Genomic DNA, 15,459 nt, shown 5'->3' with positions numbered 1-15,459 from the left:
GGTCCTTGTCTCTTTTGGATTCTTTTTTATATAATTTTTGCCTGCAGAACGTACATGCACTATCGCACTTGTATCATCCAGCTATTGTTTGTTCGGTTATCTTATTAACGTTATCCTGTTCTTTTTCTCAATATTTTTACTTTTTTTTTCAGTAGTCCTTTTAGGCGTCCTCCATGCTGTTAGTTGTTACTGCTTTTATATGCTCTTAAAATGGTAATTTAGGGTACAATTAGTTTAAGCTAATGGCATCTCTTTTTCTTGCACGTGGAACGGCATCTTTTTGCTGCTGTTGTCGACGTCGTTTTGTTTTGGCAACTCTCATTACTGAACACAATTTTCTTGCAAGGGAAGGACGGACCAATGATGGTAATGAATTGGACGAGTGACGTGACATGAGCCTAATTCACTAGGCTTGGCGAATAAAGACATGTTTAGTTTCTAACTCTGACACATCTAAAGTTAATTACATTATAGATTTCTAGCCAATTATTTAGTGGACTATAACAATTACAACAAATCATATTTTCTTAGCATCCTGAATCGCACTTTATTCATTCAATTTTTTTAAAACTAATTTTGTCATACTTATAGTTAAAAATTCGTTAGTCACAGTTTTTATGTTAAATTATATTTGACTAATCTTAGACGTGATAAATTTATACGCGAATCAAACATGCTCTTAAACTTCTTCCCAAAATTGTCCAAGGCGTGCACAAGCGTGTTATCTGCCAGTTAGAGAGTCTAGTATCAATCAGGAAAGAGTGAAAAAGACAAAGTAAGCATAGCAGCTTAAGCTGCAGCGGTACCTGTTTGTTGTTTACTAGTAGTACGTTAGTACAGCAGTACTTTGCTAGACGGCACTCTGAAAAATTGAGTACTGAAAATGCACCGCTTGGATCTTCCGGTCAAGAAGCTAAAAAAAGAGCAAGGAGCTTCTCCGGGGCTTCAGAGTCTCCAGCAAATTCAGCCCCCCTCCCCCTCCCTACCCACACGCTATCCAGATGGTGGAATCTTTAGACCGAGGAAAGAAATGATTGCGAACAAAATTCTCTTGGAGCGATAGGAGGAGCAATATCAAAAAAGAGAAATTTTACGATCCGTTATTGAATAACTACCAATTCTACAATTCACTATCGAATAAATTCTGTTTACTTCTATACCATTGAATAAATGTTTGAGTTCCTTATATGCCATCGGCTTCTAATACTACCCTATGATGTACTATTCAGCTCATTATAAACAGTACCCGAGAGTAAAAAAAGTCAAAAAAATATGTCGATTTTTGTGTACGCTCTATAATTCATAATCAACCCATTTTAACTGTATTCACTAAAAATACTGTGTAAAATTCAAACTAAAATTCTTCAAAATGTACTACTTTTGTAACTTCTTGCAATTTTTAAGCCTCATAAAAATTTACAAAAAATCTAAGAAAATTTACTAATATTCCTCTAATGTGATGTAATAATTTCTAAAATTATCTCCCGCGGTGAAAAAGTGAGTTCTTTGTTATGCACAGTATTACAAAAGTAGCACATTTTGAGAAATTTTAGTTTGAATTTTATTCAGTATTTTTAGGTGAATACAGTTAAAATGGGTTGATTATGAATTATAGAGCGTGCAAAAAATTGACATATTTTTTTGACTTTTTTTTAGCTCTCGGATACTTTTTTTAGCTGAACAGTACAACGGAGGGTAGTATTGGAATCTGATAGCATATAAGGAACTGAAATATTTATTTGATGGTATAAAAGTAAATAGAATTTATTCGATAGTGAATTATAGAATCGATAGTTATTCGATGGCGAATAGTAGAATTTAATTCGGGCATGCTTTCGGTCTTCACTCTTCAGAACAGAATTCCACGTCAAACTCTCGAGCGGACCGTTGGACACTTCTACAGCATTTTCAGTTATTTTTTGTTCTTTTCAGCAACAGTAATAGTGACAGTGGCGCAGCTTCAGACGCCGCGGCACGGTCGTCCGAACCGGCCGTATCCTCTCGTATCTCCCACTCACCACCGGTCATCTCATCTGCACCAATCGTTGCAGCTAGGATTCAGACATCCCTCTCTCCAACTCATCACTTCTACAGACCAACGCTAATCTCACTTCTACAGACCAACGCTAATCTAGGGATGGAGGCGCGGCTTCTGGTGGGTCGTTTTAGTTGGTGCCAACGTTGCTTTACGATGCTTGCGACAATTCCGTTTTTCTAAGCTCGTGGCTAATGTGTTCGCTGCCTGATGGTTGGTCGGTTAGTACAGAGAGGAACTTAATTAGAAGGCTTTCTGTAAGCCGCGAACTCATAAACAAAGCTGTCCCAAACGGTTGACGAGCATCATCTCAACGTCCGTCCGTCCGAACTTGGAAGACTTGGCGCATGTTAATCCCGGTGTTGGTTGGTTGCACAAAATTATTGGGGACCAAGAGCATAACCGAAGCGTTCAATAATACTAGCTCATGAAAAGTGTGACACCCAAAAATTTATCGAAATAAATAAATAAAAATAATCTCTCTTTCTCCCACGATGCGCACGATGCGCAGCCGTCTCTTTTCTGCCTCCTCGTGCTCGTTACAGTCCCCATCGGCTATGTACTGGCACCATGCTGCGCGGTATGTCGCTCCCTCTTTTTCATATGTTGTAACCACATCACCAAATAACAGTCGCCACTACCTACAGTGCTGTACCACTCTTTCTCTCCACCGGTTATAAAAGGACCCAAGCCCCTCTACCTAGCCACGCTCCACCCTGGCACCCTCATCCCCTTTCCTCGCTATTCACACTGCAAATCAGTCCTCATTTAAGAGGAACGGTAACATTTTAAGAAGGGATAAAGTGAATTAGAATATTTAAAAATTAATGGTTTTAAAAACTTTACCAGATAAATTTATCCTAAATTTTATCTAAATATGATATAGAGTTATCTAATATGTTTATTCTACCGCTAAAAAAAATTACAAACTGCTTTAGTAAGGTAAATTAGAAGTATATATATACGAAAACATAAATAAGATAGAGAAATAAACTGGCACAAGAGATTTTTATCATGTGATATTGGTGACATATAAAATACCCCTAGTTCATGTTGGAGCTACACAAAGGATATGATCCGATCACCAAGTCTCTTCCGATCACAGCACTTGAGCTACCAAGTCACTAAGACAAGATCTCAAGCACGATTAACTATAAGCCACCAAGGCAAAATCTCACCATTAATATCTTTTCCGATCACTTATACGTCGTCTTCACTTCTGAGCTTTAGTAACAAAAATAAGGGTCTCCGCGTCCGCGCACAATCTTTTTGTCACTGCTCCACACCAAGTCGGAGGGTCAACAAGTTACCGATGAGTCACGTAGACTCTAAGCCGCTGGTGTACATCTAGGTACATGGTTGGATCACTCTTTGATCCACTCTCTAGGTTACAGCATCTATCAACACTTTTCTCTATGCTTATAAGCACTAATCACTCTTTAATGATGTGCTTAATCACCTTGATGAACACTTTAAACACTTGGATGCCTTGGATGTCTTCTCAGGTGTGTATAAAGTTCTCTAGACTCTAGACTCTAGCACCTTCAAATGATCGAGTGGTTGAGTATTATAGCCTCAAACCCATCAACTAGTCGTTGCTCCAACGACTCAACTTTACTATGAACACAGGATGATCCGGTGTAGATAGTTTGTACTCACGGACTATCCGGTATGTACACCATCACAAACTAGCCATTGAAACTCCACTCATCAACTCTTTTGAACACCGGATGTTTCGGAGTAACATTCACTCCATCACCGGACTATCCGGTGTGTTGACTTGAGCCTAACCATGCCACTTCTTCTCTGTGCAGAAAGCTATGGTGTTCACCATCTTCATCGCCGGAGCTTCTAGTGTGTACAACACCATTTTTTAAGGATTTTTTTGCACACTCTATTAAACGCTCCGATGAAGCCTCCGGTGTGCATTATCGTCGGACCTTCTGACATGTTGATCTTCGGTCTTCCACTTTGCACCATCTCTCAACAATGCTCCGGTGTAAGCATCTGGTGTCTTCAACTCCGAACGTTGGACCTTTCGGTGTATGAAAAGTTCTTTGGCTTCTTCTGATAAAAATTCTCCGGTGTGTATAGTCCTCTGAGCATCGGACTATTCGATGTAGTTAATTTTCCTCGAATTTCTTCCAATTCAACCGAACATTGTCCCAGCTGCAGTGACTTCTTCATATATTGCATCTATGAGACATATTAATATATATTCTTGACAAACATGTTAGTTCTAATGACTATATTATCATTAATCATCAAAATCACAATTATAACCTATTATGGCCATTTTCGCTACACTGCCTCTACTATCTATGCCGCGCCACCGGCTTTCCTACTATGCCAGCGAGGCCGTCGCCATCGAGGCAGATCTAGCCACCTACCTTTTTCTTCCGTTCCATCTTCCTCGCCGTCGGTCTATTGCTCGCCGCTCCCCCTCTGCTCTCTATCTAGCGACAAATCTAGAAATTTTGAAAGTGTGTACCTATTCTAGCATGACATATCACATGTCATATGCACTATATCACAAGTACGATGAAATTAAGGTTCAAATTAACCAAAACATAGTACAAATTATTCAAATAAGAGTACCATCAATTGCTTTCTTAGGACGGTTAGACGAATCAATTTGAGACCTAGTCTCCAGACTCCAAGTTCTAATTAGACACTACTGCACTAAATCCTAATCTCTAAATCAATTAATCAACATGGATAAAATAAATTGAGAAAAAGGACAATACCTTGCAGGTTCATGAGCCGGGATTTCAGCCTTCAGGCCTTCAGGAGAAATGTTTGTACAAAAGAATTAGGCTTCAATTGAGCTTACTAATTAGTGCCGGCTACTTCAGGAGAATTGGAGAAACCTAGCCGAGGCTTTAGCCTTCAGGAATCACCAAAACAGGCTTCAAGCAACTCTGCAAATTACAAGATCACACACATTGACTAAGGACTGATGAGATCACACGCATTGACAAAATCACAAAATGACACATACCTTTACTGGTCTGTGGCTCTGGACACGCCTACGCAATGTTTCCCCCCTGCCACGCTCACGCTCTACCGGGAGCACCGTCGCATTGGAGCAGTGAGACTGTGACAATTGAGCATGAGACACATGAGAGGAAGCACACACTAGTCAGACGGCGAGCAGCCAGCCGTTGAGGTGTGCCAGTGCGCCATCAGGGCAAGGCACGGAAAACGTCGGGCGGCAGGGCGGTGGATATCGGAGTATCGGGTGAGTACCATGATTCCTTCCCTGGAAATCTCTTGGAAAACCCTACAGTGAATTTAAGATCTATCACTGGATCATCCAATGAGTATAATTACATTAGACCTCATTTTGCAACATCTCTGTTAATTGGTCTGGTGAAGCCTCCGGTGCTCACGCAGCTCATCATCGGATTGTCTGTTGTGCATCTTCTCTCTGGCACACTTCTCCGAAAAACTATCTGATGTTCACATCCTCTGAACACTGGACCATCCGGTGCAACATTCAAATTTTGCCGCTAAAGAAAGAATACTCCGACGTGCACTGGCAGCACTGCCTCTGATCACCGGACTATCTGATATGTATAACAACTCTAGCACTGAAAGTCTGCCTCTCTTTTAAATGCTCCGGTGTTGTCTCCAATTGCCCACCGGATCATCCGGTGTGTACAAATTTCTACATATCGGACCATCCGGTAGTTGCAATTTTTCTTGAATTTTGATAGAACTATGTCAATTCTATTTCCCTCAAATTTGGTTAGTCATGATTATAATTACAACACATATACATGCTTATGCAATCAAAACATCATCAAACCAAAGCAATACTTTGTAAATCACTTATCACAAGTAAATCAAGTAGATCTCAACTTGGTTTCTCAAACCCATAATCTAAAGTTAACTTTGCTTTCATCAACTGCTTTGAAAAAAGCTTTGCAAATTGAACCCCTTGCATCAAAATTGACTTCCAGCCAAAACCTAAAGATTTATATTTTTATCCTTGTTCCACTCCTATACATCTATTTATCCTTTAAGATAAGATTTACTGAGCACTTTATGTACCCACTCTTATTTTGTTAGATTCCGATGAAGATCCAGATATTCACTACGCAAATGTTGGCAATGAAGAATAAAACTAATGAACGTCACTCACTTCTCTGTCACCTGTTATTAATCTCAGGTTTCCTCCCATATAGATTCCACTACGCGACCAGCCTATGATCTAGTATGTCGTCCTTATCTGCATGGTACTACGCACGAATCATGAGGCATGTGCAGAGAACTCAGCGCTGCTAGCCTGCCTCCCAGACCCCACGAGATCGGTCTCTACCTGTCACACACGACACAAAGAGACATGGATGAGTGGACTGCGCCACCACCAGCAACCATCCATCCGTGACTCATGCCATGTTTATTTCAATTAAAAAAATTTAAAAATAATTTATAGATTATGAATTGTAAAAAATTATATTGTAAAAAGTTTTTAGATTGTTAATTTTTTTAAAAATTGATGAACAATTTTGTAAAATAGACTTTAACTATTTATAAAAAATCGAGAAAAAACAGTTTCTTAAATTCTCACAATTTAATAAGAGAACTGAAAAAAATTATGACAAAAATATCTATTTATTTCAGTTTCAGACCGTAAAAACTGAAAAACCATAATTTAAAACCGAAACAAAAGTACCCACAGCTCACTAGCGTCGCTTGTTGATCAGTAGCTGGTTTCGAAATTCGAAAATCTTCCGTCCAGTTGATTGCCCACGGTTTCAGAGATCAGCGCACCCGACCCACCCGTCCGTTTCTCCAAAGCTTTTGACGCATGGTGGCGATTGCTGGAGACCAAGCGGCGGCGGCCGCAAGCCAGTAGGCTCGTCTCAACGGAATCTGGACGGGCGTGGCCGCCCAGACGACACGCACGCATTGGAAAATCGAGGCCCAAACGACCGGACTCGACGTCGGCTCGCCTTGGCTGCCTCTCGAACCTTCTCTTCTCCAATGTGACGCACGAGTCGCGACTGAACCTGCTATCTGCGAAAGCGAGTTAGGTACACTACGACGGTTGCGGAGCGCAAGTATGTGAGAGGCTGAGGTTTAGCTAGGCAACTGTTTCTCTGTTCTTCATCCCATCTCTCTATCTGTCTCTCTCTCTGATCGTACATTCGTACGCAACACAGAAAATGAATGGTTTGCTTCAAAAAAGGAACGAATGGTGCTGTTAATAGCGACTATCGCTACTAGTACTGCACAATACAGTGGTTCGTCCTGAGATTCGTACTTCTATCAAACAGCGCTTCAATCCTCTCATGTCGACCGGGTCCGGGTGCCTGTGAATGTCAAATCCGAGAAAACGGTTGGTGAATGGCGATGATCAGGGGAACCCGGTCCTAGATAGCAATGCCCATATCGGCTCTGTATGGCCATATGCCCAGAAAAGTCGGCTCAACAAGCAAGAATTTTTATTTTTATTTTTATATATTTTAAATCCAAAATTATAAATATAAGTATCCGTTTTCAAATTTAAACTCTTATCACCTTTTCAATGGGTAACACGAATGTGTCTCCCATTTAATGGTGACAGGCCACGTAGACCTATCTCCTGGATCTGTTGCATGTCTGTTAGAGGTGCGTTGCCTAATTAGGAGGGTCTGATCTTGTTCTGACCCGAGCCGAGGAAGGTATTAAAGTCAGCTGTGCAGTGTGTTATTCCCTTCCTGATGGTTTGCTTCATGTACTTTGTTGTCGCTTGTATATCATCAAAATCATCGAGCTCTATATGTAGTTTATGGAGCAAAATATGTTAGCACCAATTGTGATTCTGAAATTTATGAAGTATATATTGTATTCTTGACAGAGATATTTGACTCTCTGGTAGGGGCACGAGATGAGGACACACCAACATTTTGTGTAAGACACCCTGGAGGCGCTGCCTTGTCCTCCTTATCATCGTCTGAGATATGGCCTTCAGGAGCTTCTGCATCCTCCTGGTCCTCCTGCTCCACCTATTCAATTAAACTAGGTATAAGTTCTTTCTCATCTGCTTCACCAATTGGTTTTATCGGATCGTCGAGGACTACCTAACATCCGTTTTTTCACCTCGTGTACCACCATTTCGTCACCTTACTCCCCAACATCTCCACCCTAAAACTCCTCAACTCCCTCTTTGTGCCTTTATTGAACAAGCAATATAGGTGGTCAACTTCTCTCAGTTGTCCGCTCTAGGTACCTCCTCCAAATCAAGGTTTTAGTTAGCTCGAACTCATCCTAGTAAACACATTTACTTTTACGGTCCGCTAAAACGCTAATGGTCAACTTCTAGGTTATTAGAGCATTAATCAATTGTATAATGCCACAAAAGTCTTTTACATTGGTATAGCTATAATCTTGTCCATGGAGTCAAACCCTAATAGATCTACCCTATGCGGACTATAAACAATATCCCCTTCCCTATAAAAAAAAATTAAAATACCACTTATCCGATATATCTACTCACAATAAAAAAAACTATACTATTATTTTAACTTACAATAACTATATGTGCTAGGTGTACGAGAATAGAACATAATAAAATAGCCATCTAATTTTACTCTAAAAAGTTAAGTCTAACAGTAACTCTATGGTGCTCTAATAACCTAGATCTAATAACAATACAACTATCTCTATAAAACTTAGTTCTAACACTCTACGCTGACTCTACTTTGCTTTAAAAATCTATATCTAATAGCATTATAACTATTAAAAAAACTAGGTCTAACTTAGATTTAATTTAGGGATAGTTACATTGTTATTAAATCTAGATTTTAGAGCAATTTAAAGTTTTTAACTAATTTTTATTTTTTTATTAATATTAGGATTTTTATCTCACTCACATATAGATTCCAACCGGACTTCATCGCGCTCTCTCTCCTCTCCTCCTGTCTCCTCTCTATTCTCCCTTTGTGGTGAATGCAAATGAACCAAATGGGCATAGTGTCTTGTGAAGAGGTCGACGCGCGCTTTATATAGAAAAAGTTGTCTCTCTTTAAATGGGTACAGTTTTTTCATAGGCCCGGCGCCGCGATTGTTGTCACCAGGGGCGGGCACACGTGAGGTCATGGGTGTACAGATGTACACCCAAATATTTGTAAAAAATATTACTAGTTTGGTTGCTCAGAGCTTTCAAATTCACAAGCTATTCTTGCAGAACGGCATCCAAGCGACAGAGATCCAAACTTTCCATGCAATCGGGCAGAATCGCCGTTTCTCTCCCGATTCAGCCCTTCTGTTCAGCTGTTGCAAGATTGCCTAAAAATCCATATTTTCAATCTCTTTTCCCTATAAGTTTAGACTTTCTAAAAGGCTTCAAAAAATCTACCAATTTTTTGTGTATATTATATAATCTATAAGCAACCCATTTTAACTAGTTGCACTTAAAAAGCCTTAACAGAATTCAAATTAAAATTCATTTAAGTTGATTGTTTTTGCACATTACATGAATTTTTAGAGCTTTAAAAGAATTCCCAAAAATAAGGAAAAAAATCGCCAATATTCGTCTTAATTAATGGGCCAATTTCTAAAATTGTCTTCAGATCTAAGTTATATAGTAAAATTTCAAGCTTCTTCATATGACCTCACTTTTCATGAATTTGATCAATTCCAATTAAATGCAAATGCATGCAACAATTGTTCAAAAATGATCAGAGATGATGCTCATGTTGTATATGTATGTCATTTGTTGTTACTGAAAAAAAAAATATTTCCAGAGAGAATCTGGAACCAAAATGTTTATGAGAGAATCCAAACGCTAGGCGGGACGTGATGACGGCGCGGGCATGAGCGAGGCGGGGGGCACACGGCTACGCACGGGCATGATCACGATGATTATGTACACCCAAGTTAAAAATGTTAGATCCGTCACTAGTTGTCGCCCTTTCAACAGACTACATAAGTATAAATTTGCAAATTTTGAAAACATGCACATATATTTGTAAATTTTGGATTAAAATATATATTATATATATATAATCAGCAGGCAATGACTGTTGTTAGCTTAGAGGCTCCGAGAAACTCCGGGCCCAGTAAGATTTGCCTTGCCACTCGGGTCGGGGGCAGTGGCTCCTTCCTCCGCATGGCGGCAAATAAAATCACTCTCTGAGAAAAAAACTAAAAAAATCTCCACAGCACGATGGAGTCTACATCTGTAATTTTTCATAACATATACATATATTTATAATTTTTTATTTTCAAAATATAAAAATAAAAATCCTCAATATGCCGAGGCAGAGGCTTGCTTACAGACCATTCAGTTCGCTTCCGACGCGGGCATGGGTCGGATTGTCCTGGAAACTGGTGCACAGAATCTGAAAACCGCCCTGGAGAGTGATGCTTTCGACTTAGCTCCGACTGGTGTGCTGTTTAAAGAAGCAAAATTTCTGTTTTTTTCAAATTTCATCGAGTTCAAAGTCATGTATAGGCCTATAAGTTGTAACAAAGTAGCACATGAGCATGCTGGTGCTAAGCGACTTAGCTGGCCCATCGGTTTAATGGAATGCAGTGAAGTTCTACTTAAAAAAACAGGTAACAGAGGGCACATTTAGATCTCTTGCTGCCACTTGTCTTGCCTAGCTGGGCAATAAATCGAAAGTTTTGGTTGTGTGGCTCACTGTCTTAGGTTTTGGTGCTCTCTAGAATTTACTTTGCTACCCGGAACAAATCGAAACCGCTTGAGCTGCACGAGCAAGCCGAACACGCCCAGAAGGTGTGAAACTTGCCTGGGCCCATCTTGCTTCCTAGGCCGGCCCAGAGCACAACTGAAGCCCATGCGGGAGGTGGGACCGAGCCGCTTGCACGACCAACTCCTCCCTGCCCACAGAAACGTCCGTCCCGGTCAAAACGACGGTCGCCGCCGACGCATGCTCCCTTTCAAGTTTCACCCAACCCACACCCACGGACAGGGTGGACCCGCACATCTTGCGCCCCATTCGTCATCGACTGGCCGCCTCTGCGCGCCAGACAGGCCTCGGGCCCCCACGTCTCCGTGACCCGGCAACCGAAGCGCGCGACCAATGGCAACGAGCCGCCGGCTCGGCGGTGTCGACCTGTTCCCCAGCCGTCACCCTCGCCGCACGCGCGTCTCCTCCCTCCCTCCCCGCACCACCAAACCACTCAGAGTCAACCAGCCTGCCCCTCGGTCACCGGCCGCCGCCCATACCAGAAAATGGAGCTCCGCCTCGGCGCGGTCCGCGGCTTCGCGTCCTCCGCTCCCGTCCGCGGCACGGCGCCATCCCCTCGGCTTCCGCGCCTCCTCTCTCGCCTCGTAAGTTTTGAGCTTTTGCGCTCAGATCATCTGCTGGCCTGACCGGCCCTGATGTGATAGCGTGAAGCTCTGTGCGCGGCGTGGTACTGATGGTTCACTACGCCTGTAGATTGGGAACTCATCGACGCAGGGCGTGGTCTCCTCCTCCGGACAAGGCGCTGTTGCCAGAAGGAGCCGGTGTTCTACTCTGATGACGACTGCATACAAGTATGGCACGGCAATTCGAGCTGCATAGTCTTTTGCTTTAGGTTTAGGATGAAGCATTGGGCCTTACTGTTACTACCTTAACAAGAAAAAAAAGGCTGATTAACCATTTGAGGTTTGTAATAGCAAGGGAGATTGATTCATGGTGTACCAGCAGTACACTACAAAACTAGGGGAAAAAAAAAGATGTACCGAGGTGCCGGAGAAGGACGAGACACTGTTACAATTCATTTTTTTATGAAGCGAGGTATGCAAAAGTACAAAAAAATTCAATGCCATGCTAAAGATTTACTTCCTCCGTTCAGAAATAGTAGTCATTTCGGTCTTCAAAGTTGAATTTTAACTAAAATTTTCTCATAAAATATATCATTTATAACTACAAAGCTTATGTATTGTGAAATCATTTTGAATTGTGAATTTAATTGTATAATTTTTATACATTAAACATACTTATAATTTAATTAAATGTTAGTCAAAACACACAAAGTTTGATTTTTTTTTAAAAAAATACGTCTACTATTTCTAAACGGATGGAGTACTAATCAAGGAAGAAAATGAAGAAGGAACTTAGTGACTAGAAATCGTTGTAGTACTCGAAGAGTCGCAGTTATGCACAAAGAGGTACAGAACTTATTAGTTGCACGTCGCTGTTTCAGCTTCATTACGGGAATCATTTGTTCATGTGAGCTGCATGTTTCAGCACAGGGACCCCGGATCTAGTTGACTTCAACTGGGACGCCCTTGGGTTTGAACTGGTCCCAACGGACTTCATGTATTTGATGAGATGTTCTTCAGACGGGGTGTTTGAGAAGGGTGAGTTGGTGCCATATGGTCCAATTGAGCTGAATCCAGCAGCTGCAGTGTTGAATTATGGTCAGGTTTGTTTACTATGAGAGCTGCCTTCAAGAATAACTATTTGATTGGAGAACAATGGTTTACATAAATAGCCTTGTTGTTTTCTTTTTCTATTCTTTTGGCAATGCCTATTATGCTTATAAAACTTCTGCAGGGATTGCTTGAAGGTTTAAGAGCACATAGAAAAGAGGATGGGTCCATCCTTCTTTTTCGCCCTGACGAAAATGCGTTCCGAATGAGAAGAGGTGCAGATCGGTTATGCATGCCTGCACCAAGTGTGGAGCAATTCATAGAAGCCGTTAAGCTAGCTGTTCTGGCAAACAAACGTTGGGTAAGGACGTGGGGCATCTCTTCTTGGATAATGGCATGTGATGCATCTCTCCTTTCTCATAGACCATGTGCTATATTGCAGGTACCTCCTGCTGGCAAAGGTTCTTTGTATATCAGACCACTGCTAATTGGAAGTGGGGCTATCCTCGGTGTAGCACCTGCCCCACAATATACATTTGTTGTGTTTGTTTGCCCAGTTGGGCATTATTTCAAGGTTGGTGAAATTCACCTTGTTTTTTTTTCTGTTCATTCTTTGTATTGTGTTCTTTCTAGTTAGATTTGTGAGATGCTATGGTCTTATTTGCTTTCAGGATGGTTTATCTCCAATTAGTTTGTTAGCTGAGGAGGAATATCACCGTGCTGCACCTGGCGGAACTGGTGATATAAAGGCCATTGGGAATTATGCTTCGGTAATGAGTGAATATGATTTACATGTCATTCTTCTGGTTCCTCATTCAAATCAATTTGAGTACCCTAGACAAGGATTTATAAAAGAGAAAACCACTGTTTTTTAAAAAAATCTGATAACGAAAATCATCCCATCAGGTTGCCTAGTTTTGAATTTGAAAACATTGGAATTTAAAACCCTTTTCAGCCAGTTTAAATCCAATTGTTGGCAATAAACTGGAACCTGAAATGAGATCTAGAACGATGTCCTACATATGACTTTGGCTTTTCACTATTTTCCCCCTTCTTATGGTTGGCCTCAACTTATATGCTAGTGCTGTGCTGTTTAATGCAATCTCAACTCTCAACACTGATTTGCTGCAGAAATGGTACTTATTATTAGCTTGTGATCCACATATTTGGTCTATGTAAATGCATAACTTGGTTTCTCTGGTTATAAGCTATACTTATCACAAAATAAACATGTGTGGTATAATGCAGCCTTAGTCTTGAGGAACATTAGCACATTTATGTACGGTTCTTGATAAATTTCTTGATAGTTGATGCCCGCTTACAGGTTGTTAGTGCTCAGAGAAGAGCCAAGGAGAAAGGCCATTCTGATGTTCTGTATTTGGATCCTGTCCACAAGAAGTTTGTGGAGGAAGTTTCTTCTTGTAATGTATTCATGGTGAAGGTATGTATATTTACTTTCTTCAGATTGACCACCTTTGCAACTGCATGTAAGAAAATACCAGCATAAAGCAAATTCAACTAATCACATCGTAAATATTAAAAGGGAGTACATCGTCGAGTCTTAACAATGAAGTTGACACTTGATCTCTTTCCAGCATTTTGCTAGTATATCTGTGTAATTTACCAGTCATGTCTTTGGCAATGATTTTGTGAGCATTTTTGGTGTTTAGTGAGCAATCTGAAAAACATCGGATGCATAATATGCTCATCCAGTTAGCATTCTATTAATTTATCTTCCAGTAGTAGTTAATTTAGTTCATTATGTTTAGGAGTTCTACATAATGCACAAATGGTCTTAGAGCTATCATCACTTTCTCGTGACAGGATAATGTTATTTCTACTCCACTGTTAACGGGAACAATTCTTCCTGGAGTCACAAGAAAAAGTGTAATTGAAATTGCTCAAAACCTTGGATTTCAGGTAACTCAAACAGGGATATTCATGTTTCTGCTCACGTTGAATTTACATCAGTGACTAGAGATATATACATAATCTTTTCCTTTTTACCATACTGTCCATTCCGAGAACTTTCAGGTTGAAGAGCGTCATATTACAATAGATGAGTTGCTTGGTGCTGATGAAGTCTTTTGTACTGGAACCGCTGTTGTCCTGTCACCTGTCGGCAGCATGACTTACCGTGGAAGAAGGTAAGTGCCTACAAGCAGCGTGTCACAATATATATATATATATATATATATATATAGGACACCCAGGAGTATGTACTAGTTTTCCTATATATATATATATATATATATATATATATATATATGTATATGGATCTGCAGTTTCACGAAATCGTTAGTCCTGAAATATGTGTTCCGATTATTCTCCCACTGTGATTTATCCTTTGTCCAGTTGTCATCCAAAACCTCTGTCACTAGCCTAATGCAATACTAAAAAAAGGAAATGTGCTCCTCAGTGTCATCAAATAATTGCTTTACTTTCGTGAAAACATTCGATACTCGTTGATCCAATGTTCATTACAGAGTGGAGTATGGGAACAGCCAAAAGAAGGTCGGAGTCGTGTCCCAGCAACTCTATGCGGCATTCACAGCTATCCAGAAAGGCCTTGCCGAGGACAGTACGGGATGGACTTTGCAGTTCAGTTAGCAGCTCTATCACCTGACCAATCTTTCTGGTCAGGTTGTGGTTTCAAGCTTTAAGCAAACGATATAACGCAGTAACCGAAACTTCCTTACCCTGGCGTCTTGACATAGCACAATGTGTGGAGCAGATTCGCGCGCGTGCACACATCATGTCATTAAGCTGGGTCCAGACATATTGACCACTGTTCATGTAAATAATTGGACCTTACCTGTGTCCCAAACCATGTTTCTTGCGTCAAACGGGTTGGCCACTTGTCATGTGCCTCAGCCTCTCTGATGTCTAAATTATTGCTACAGTTGGACTGCTGTGCTGGACAATGGGGGTGTGCATTTAAGACCGTGTCTAGTTACATTTCGTCAGGTGGCAACAGGTCACACATGAATGCAAGTTGCCAGTAATATTGCTACAGCAGGCAGAGCCCTGCACCTCACGTACGCCTGGGGCCGTCTAGTCTCTTCGGTGCAACAGCATCAGCATGTCCTGCACTGATAATCTGAAA

General features: G+C 40.9%; 1 protein-coding gene across 4 annotated transcripts; it reads left to right on the top strand.

The window, feature by feature from the left end:
- Positions 1-11,066: 11,066 nt before the first annotated feature.
- On the top strand, positions 11,067-15,210 carry LOC133924745 (branched-chain-amino-acid aminotransferase 5, chloroplastic-like). 4 transcript variants are annotated; one of them, XM_062370430.1, is made up of 10 exons: positions 11,067-11,324; positions 11,434-11,531; positions 12,229-12,406; positions 12,538-12,714; positions 12,796-12,927; positions 13,025-13,123; positions 13,678-13,794; positions 14,178-14,273; positions 14,388-14,500; positions 14,840-15,210. In XM_062370430.1, the coding sequence occupies exons 1-10, from the start codon at positions 11,226-11,228 to the stop codon at positions 14,961-14,963; spliced, it is 1,233 nt and encodes a 410-aa protein (XP_062226414.1). In that variant the 5' UTR covers positions 11,067-11,225; the 3' UTR covers positions 14,964-15,210. The 4 variants fall into 4 exon arrangements, with proteins under 4 accessions (XP_062226414.1, XP_062226415.1, XP_062226416.1 ...); XM_062370431.1 differs by having other exon boundaries at positions 11,274-11,324; positions 11,434-11,775; XM_062370432.1 differs by lacking the exon at positions 11,067-11,324 and adding an exon at positions 11,655-11,775.
- The last annotated feature ends 249 nt before the right edge of the window (positions 15,211-15,459 follow it).

This window comes from Phragmites australis, chromosome 7, assembly GCF_958298935.1.
Source record: "Phragmites australis chromosome 7, lpPhrAust1.1, whole genome shotgun sequence".
Taxonomy (NCBI): domain Eukaryota; kingdom Viridiplantae; phylum Streptophyta; class Magnoliopsida; order Poales; family Poaceae; genus Phragmites; species Phragmites australis.
Note: the sequence above shows the minus strand (reverse complement) of the source record. Positions and strands in the feature narration are given on the sequence as shown.